The sequence below is a fragment of the Gossypium hirsutum genome, chromosome D09 (genome assembly GCF_007990345.1).
Source record: "Gossypium hirsutum isolate 1008001.06 chromosome D09, Gossypium_hirsutum_v2.1, whole genome shotgun sequence".
NCBI classification, from domain to species: domain Eukaryota; kingdom Viridiplantae; phylum Streptophyta; class Magnoliopsida; order Malvales; family Malvaceae; genus Gossypium; species Gossypium hirsutum.
Genome location: NC_053445.1, coordinates 29,774,920 through 29,783,083, shown reverse-complemented (window position 1 = coordinate 29,783,083; position 8,164 = coordinate 29,774,920). Strand labels below are relative to the sequence as shown.

The following is an 8,164-nucleotide window of genomic DNA, read 5'->3' as shown; positions in this document are numbered from 1 at the left end:
TATTTTAGTTAAAATTAGTATACAAAATTATAACAAATACTATATAATTTAGTTCAATATTTAATAGGTCAAAATGTACGAGGAATTATCTCTCACAAATAAAAATTTCAGATTATTTAAACAATATTAATAAAGTAATATATAATTATATTTTAAAAATAGAATATATGTCATAAAGTTAAAATATTATTATATAAAAATAATGTTTTAAACTTAAATCATATGAATGCATTTGGTAAGCCAAATTGTAATTGAATTTGAATGTAATTATTTGTAATTACTCGTGGCATTACCTCAATTCCCACCCTCTACTAAAGAATTGAAGAGTTTAATTGGGTGGTGTAATTACACTCAATTCTATGATAAGTACTAATTATAATGATTACTCAAACATTTTACACATAAATAATTATAAGTAATTATATCCAAAAATTAATTATTAGGTCACTTTCCAAATGCACCCTTAATATTAAGGTAAAAAGACTTCTCTTGTCGCTCTTAATTTAGAAATTGAGAAAATTGGTCTCTCTCAAAAAAAATTGGAGTAATTTAATCCCTATTAATTTCAAAAGTGAGCAACTAAGGACAATCAATCACAATGTTAATGTCTTCCATCCATTGTACATAATTTTGATTGGTATAGTAAGATTTAGCCTTTGATGTTTATGTATTTTTTTTCATTTTGACCTTTGTGGAGTTATGCCTCGTATTTTTCGACTTTTCTTCTCCTAGTTAAACTCTATTTTTAATTTCCCACTTAAAATCTGATTAGTGTAGGTTATTTTAATATTAGTTTCCCACTTAAACTCTGATTAGTGTAGGTTATTTTAATATTAGTTTCCCACTTAAACTTTGATTAATATAGGATATTTTAATATTATTTGACCTACAAATTTAGCCTATAAATAAACCATTTTTCCACCCTAGAAAAATAACCCATTACACATTTAGGTATTAGATTTTACAAGATTTTAGAGAATTTTGTGTTTATATTTTGAGGGTTCTTATTTCGAGTTTTAGGGTTTAGTTTTATCTTCATCTTTTGTACTCTTAGTTTTTTTCGTTTTAGTGATACATTTGCTTGTGGTTTTTCCCCCAGTGAGGGTTTTACACGTAAATATTTGTGTTCATGTTTCTCCATTTTTACTATTTCATTGTTTATACTGGTCAATCCCTAACAAACTGATATCAAGAGCTAGTTCGATTTCTTCAATTAACCCATTTAGAGATGACAACAAAAAGATTTGATATTGATAAGTTCGATGGCGTCACAAATTTCAATTTGTGCCAAGTTCGGATGATGACCATTTTGATTCAGGGCAATCTTGAGAAGGTCCTTATAGAGAAGAAACCTGTAGACATGGATAAATCAGAACAGGATAGGTTAAATAAAAAGGCTCTAGCTGTGATTCAATTATGTATTACAACTAATGTGTTGTGGGAGGTTTTGATGGAGAAATAACATTCACCTTATGGAAAAGGTTAGAAGCCTTTTACGCGCCAAAGTCTCTAGTTAACCGATTAGTGTTGAAACAACGGTTGTACACATTCCGCATGAACGAAGGTGAGCACCTTAGAGATCACATTAGTCAATTTATTACTCTTTTGAATAATTTAAAGAATGTTGAGGTTCAGATTAACGATAAAGATCAAGCTATGTTATTATTGTGCTCTTTACCCCTTTATACAAATCTTTCAGGGAAACTTTGAGTTATGGTAGAAATACTCTCTAATTCGAGGATATAAAGGGTCATCTGTTGAGAAAAGACAAACTCAACAATGAGTTTGATTCGAATAGCAAGTCAAATAGGCAAGCCTCAGTTTTGGTAGCATCAAGGAAGCGAGACAAGAGATGTCGCTATTATAAGAAGTTAGGTCACATCAAGGCAGATTGTTACAAACTGCAAAATGAAAGGGTAGCTAAGAGCAACAATGAAGATTTAGCTGGTGCTAATTTGGCCAATGACAAGGGTAATGATTTCTTGTTGGTGTTAACAAGTGAAAACTCCGAGCTTACGCCTAAGTGGATCCTGGATTCGGGGTGTTCTTTCCATATGTGTCCCAATAGGGACTAGTTCTCCACATACAGTTCAGTTGAAGGTAGAGTTGTGCGCATAGGGAATGGTTCACCTAGTAAGGTAATCAATATTGGTACTGTTTAGATTAGGATGCACGATGGGACAATTAAGACACTGTCAGATGTCAGGCATGTGCTTAACTTAAAGAAAAATCTTATCTCCTTGGGAATAGACTTGAAGGGTTGTAGAATTAACATCGATTCAAATAGAAGTAATGTATCCCGTGGGGCTCTCTTTTTTATGAAAGGTCAAAAGATTGGCTGTCTTTATGTTCCAAAAGGATCAACGGTGACCGGTGAAACAAGACGTCTCTCATCTGTTAAGGAGTCAAAGTCGACTAATTTGAAGTGGAGACAACTGAATCATATAAGGGAAAAATGTATGACTGTTTCGTATAAAAGATGTTCTCTTTTGGATGCAGGTTTTGAAAAGATAGGGCATTGTGTTCGTGGAAATCAGACCCGAGTTAGTTTTGATTTGGCAGTACACAAGTCAAATACTAGAAGACTTCCAGCTTTTAAACACAACTTCGACTCAGTTAATATCCTGTATAGTTTGAGATAAGCCCGTGATGGGCTTTGGCAAAGAAGACATTGTGAAAATACGAGTCAAGATGGAGATTTGTAGAGTTATGCATCGTATTTTTTGACTTTTCTTCTCCCAGTTAAACTCAGTTTTTAGTTTATCAGTTAAACTTTGATTAGTGTAGGTTATTTTAATATTAGTTTCCCACTTAAATTTTGATTAGTGTAGGTTATTTTGATATTATTTGACCTATAAATTTAGCCTATAAATAGACCCTTTTTCCACCTTAGAAAAATAACCCATTACACATTTAGGTACTAGCTTTTACAAGTTTTTAAAGAATTTTGTGTTTACATTTTGAGGGTTTTTATTTTGGGTTTCGGGGTTTAGTTTTATCTTCATCTTTTGTACTCTTCGTTTTTGTCATTTTAGTAAAATTACTTTTGTACGCAGTGTTTCCCTCAGTGAGGGTTTTCCAAGTAAATATTTGTGTTCGTTTTTCTCTACTTTTACTATTTCATTGTTTATAGGGTCGATCCCCAATAACCTTAATTCTAAAAAATCAACAAATTCAGCTTCAACATTTACACATTCACGCAAATGATGCGGGATAAATTTGTTAAATTAGAATCAATTTGATAAAATGTGTAAAATTTAAGGGCTAACTTTATTATTATACCATTCAAAATCATGTAGAATTGATGGAAAATATTAACTTAGTGATTAATTATCCTTAATTGTTTACTTTTAAAATCGATAGAGATTAAATTATTTTAATTTTTTTAAGAGGTATTAATATACTCAAATTTGAAATAAAGAGGGACTAGAGAGGTCTTTTTACCTAATATTAAACATATAATATTAGGCCTTAGTTATTGAACTTGGTCCAAGTCTAACAACAAAATTGTAAAGACCAATTTATAATTAAAATTGCCCAAGCCTAAAAATAACCCTAAAACCCTAAACTGTAACCCTAAAATAACCCAGAACGTTAGCTTTTTATATAAAACCGAACATCAAAAACAGTGTTTTGTCTTCAAAGGCTCTCTAGTAGGAAAGGACCAAAAGGGTTTAATCTGCTGTGCTCGTTGTAGCTCACCACCCAAACTTTAACAATGGCCGTCGGGTACTCCTTTATCTTCTTCTCCCTCTTTCATGTAATGGGTTTTGCTTCTTTGGTCCTGTCTTATCTGATTGTTTTTGGGTTTTCTCTTTTTTTTTTTTAGTAAGAACAAGAGGATTTCCAAGGGAAAGAAGGGAGGAAAGAAGAAAGCGTAAGTACTTTCTTTTCTTCATTGATTTAACCTTCAATTACGGTTTGGGGTATTTTAGAAAGAGATTTATTAGTTTAAATTTTGATTCTGTTGTTGGATACTCTTTGATGCTGATCCATTTGCGTGTAAGTACTTTTTGTTTCATTGTTGATTTAAGCTTTAATCGCGGTTTGGGTATCCTAGAAAGAGATTTATTAATTTAAAAATGTTGATTTTGTTGTTGGATTGTCTTTAGAGCTGATCCATTTGCGAAGAAGGATTGGTATGATATCAAGGCTCCATCAGTTTTTACGAGCAGAAATGTTGGGAAGACTCTTGTTACCCGTACTCAGGGTACCAAGGTTTGTATCTTTTTATGTTTAGCTCTTTATCAGTGTTGTCAAAGCGAGGGCCTAGGTGAGCATAAGCCCTGGGCCTTAGTGGACTGACTTAGACCTGTTCGGTTAGGCGCATGCCTGAAGTTCTTCATCGATTTTTCTACTACTTAACATGTTTTTAACAAGAAACAAGAGACCATTTAGAGATTATGTGTATTGGCTTTTTCATGTTTCGTAGGTAAGCTGGATTGTTCAACAGAGTTAAATATCATAATTATATATGCTTATTTTATATATACACAAACACAAAAAGGGTTTTTTATTCTTGCATCTCAAGCATGTTAGGGTTCTAATTTGTAGATTGCCCTTGCATGCCTGACATTGGTCTTTATTTCTCTTACTCCTAAATACTTTTTCTTTGTATTGCATGTAAGAATTTTGGATATTTGGAACCTTAGGGCAAACTGGGTTTCATTTAGAATCTTTATGCATTGCATACTTGGATTAATGCTTGGATTCACTTTTAGCTTTTGTAGGAATCATAAATAAGTATGATGTTAATCTCTTCTAATTTTTTATGCTATTTTCCGTTTTTCTAAATTTATTTTCAATGAAATGGGGATTGCATTTTTAAACCATGGTTATACGGTAGGTTGTTTCATTTGACCCTGGTGATATTTTTGTTAGTTGAAATGCTAAATTTCCCTTCCCTTCCGTTTTTACTAAACTTTTAAAAGCTTATATGTTTTTGAAAGTGGGACTACACGGTTAAAGTTCTTAATTAAGGGAAGAAATCTAATGTCTGGTATTGGATTTTATCATTTGGTGTAGACTTAGAGGCAGATGCAACAATTGATGCTGATCTGTATTCTAGGGAGAGCCTGATTGCATAAGATTGATTTTATGATGAATGTAAATATTAAAAAAAAAAGCCAATGAACTGAATCAATCCAAACTGGTAGAACTTGGTTTGGTTTCAGTTTTGTTTTTGAAAAAACCCAGAATAACATTAACAACAAACTTTTTCCAGAACCAAATAGAACTGTTATCACCTGTATTAGTTAACTTCAATTATTTAGCCACTTGAGTGACTTCATGATCCTGACTTGATTCTACTTGAGGCATGCTCTCTGGAAGTAAGAGCATCTTCATTATATTTTTGAATGCTTTTATGGATTGATTAATGTAGACCTGCATAATACGTAGTAAGGCATAGTTACAGTCTGATTTCTTTGTAATATAAATAGTTGGAACTTGGCTATTTTCACTGACAGATTGCTTCAGAAGGACTCAAACACAGAGTGTTTGAGGTTTCACTGGCTGATCTTCAAGGAGGTGATGAGGATCATGCTTTCAGAAAGATTCGTTTGAGAGCTGAAGATGTTCAAGGAAAAAATGTTTTGACCAACTTCTGGGTATGACATATAAATATCTTTATTTACTGTATTATCTTGGCTTTTGTAATAAATTAACATATTTATGTTGTTTTCATTTACAAATTTCCAGGGAATGAATTTTACGACTGACAAGCTGAGGTCTTTGGTTCGTAAATGGCAAACTCTGATCGAAGCTCATGTGGATGTGAAGACTACTGACAATTACACTCTGAGAATGTTCTGCATTGGGTTCACTAAGAGACGCCCAAACCAGGTTAAACGGACTTGTTACGCACAATCCAGCCAGATAAGACAGGTACTACCCTAATTTTGTATTGAACATTTAAAACTTGGGACAGAATTTTCTTTACTGTTGTGATGCATGTTGAAGCTTCATCGATCACTTATTCATGTGATCATTCTCAGAATTGGTTGATCCTTGATTCCATTATGACCGTGTAAAGTTTCTTTTGCTTTTTAGATTCGTAGGAAGATGAGGGAGATAATGACCGCGCAAGCAACATCTTGCGATTTGAAGGAATTAGTTCAAAAATTCATTCCTGAGATGATTGGAAAAGAAATTGAGAAAGCAACATCGAGCATCTATCCTTTACAAAATGTGTTCATTCGTAAAGTCAAAATTTTGAAGGCTCCGAAGTTTGATCTTGGAAAGTTGATGGAGGTATGTTTGTTTATTGTCCATTCTCTGATTTCTTTTCGCCCATACTGTCTATACTCTTCTATTAAAATTTTGATAAGTTCATGCAAATGCATTCATGTATCCATATTGTGTTTTGTCTTTTCTTTAGTTATTATTCTTGAGTCATAACAGATATGATCCTCAAGTATTCTTCAAATACATAAAATAAAATGGATATGCTTGTGTGATAGTCATACCTGTATACGAGTTCACAACAAAGTCCAAGTGACATAGTTCAAAATTACCGTTCTCTTTTTAATATAGGTTCATGGTGATTACTCGGAAGATGTTGGTGTGAAAATAGAGAGGCCTGCTGATGAAACAATGGCTGAGGCTGCCCCGGAGGTCATTGGAGCTTGAATGAAACACTCTTTGAATTTGCGTGTGTTGTTTTCTTTCTGATTCCAACTGATTTGATGATTTTGTTTAAAACTAGGAGAAATTTTCCATGGTTTTGATTTGATCTCTAGGATATGGTTTTGCAAATTGATATTGAGTTAGACAATCTGTTGTATTAGAAAGTCCCTACTCTATATATGAAATTTATTATATATTGAATGACTTCTTTTGACATTGAATGGCCTATAGATTTAAAAAAAAACAACTTAAAACAAACATAAAACACCTTAGACAAAACCACACTGCGGCCGTGAAAAGACCAGTCATCTCTCACAGACCAATTTTGCCATCTTATGCTGTCTCTTATAGTTATAACTTGCTGTGCCATCTCATATTGTGCTGCCTTCCTATAATCCTGTTGATGTCTGCTGCAATGGTGGTACTTTAGGAAGTTCCCCTTTAGTGATTCTACACTGTCAATATCTTTGTACAATCTGTATGCAGTGTGGCTACCTTAATGACCCCGTTTCCAGCCTCCATCTCGTGCCATCTTCAAGAGTGATTTTTGGATATCAACTCCTCTTAGAGGTTACTTCCTTTGTAAATGCCCTTTCACATGAGTTCTCGATCATAGTGAACGACCTTGAGAGGGTTTGGGTTATCCCTTCTCAGAGCAGACTGTGTTGTATGTATCCAAATCGCCCATAGGACAGGAGCCAGTCTCCATTAAGGCTGCCTCTCTACCACCGAATTTGGCTTTATACTGAACTCTCCAGAATATGTGTTGCAGAGGAGTCTATCTTTGCTAACAGTGCATGAGAACTGAAAGTAGGCAATCCCTATTGAGAAGTTCACTTGCTATCCCTTTATTCGTCATTCCATTTTCTCTATCCATGATATTACTTAACTAATCAGACTGTCACTAGAGATTAGGCTATGAAGAGGAATGTCCCCATCAACTATCTTAACTTACTCATCTTTTAAGAATTGCCATTCATGTCCCCTTTTTCAACATTCTTTTTCATAAATTATGCTTCTCCATACCCGTGAACCATTCTGTTCTGGTTTGACTGCAATAAAAATCGGCATTGTGGCACTACTCTTTCCCAACATCTTCATAAATTAGCCCGCTAGCCTTTTTGAATTAGTTTTCAAGCTTGTTTGGCCGAGAATGATTGGTTCATCTGTTCTGAAACCGAGGAAGTGTGTCTTTCTATAATTACCAGTGTGAAATTTCTTACAATTGGATCTATAATTAGTTGTCTTATGAAAAAGGACTTTGGGTAACCAGCAAATTGGTCACTCAGACCAATGTGTCACATGGCTAGTCGGCCAGCCAACAAACATACTCCAGTTAGCCGTTCCAATAGCCCAAAAGCCAAGTATAAATACCTAAGTTCAACATCATTCTCTATTTTTATGCGCCTAAGCAATTTTTTTAAGAAAATAGATCAGTCAAATATCACCGATACACATTAAAATATATGTAAAAAATAGTACTCTTACTAAATGCAATAGTTCATTCACATTGATTTATTACAACCTAGATTCTCCA

General features: G+C 33.6%; 1 protein-coding gene across 1 annotated transcript; it reads left to right on the top strand.

Moving 5' to 3' along the window:
* Positions 1-3,491: 3,491 nt before the first annotated feature.
* On the top strand, positions 3,492-6,821 carry LOC107891915 (40S ribosomal protein S3a). Its single transcript, XM_016816838.2, has 7 exons — positions 3,492-3,729; positions 3,830-3,877; positions 4,113-4,218; positions 5,469-5,609; positions 5,701-5,886; positions 6,052-6,252; positions 6,535-6,821. Exons 1-7 carry the CDS (start codon positions 3,719-3,721, stop codon positions 6,628-6,630), a joined length of 789 nt encoding a protein of 262 aa, XP_016672327.1. The 5' UTR covers positions 3,492-3,718; the 3' UTR covers positions 6,631-6,821.
* Positions 6,822-8,164: the final 1,343 nt, after the last annotated feature.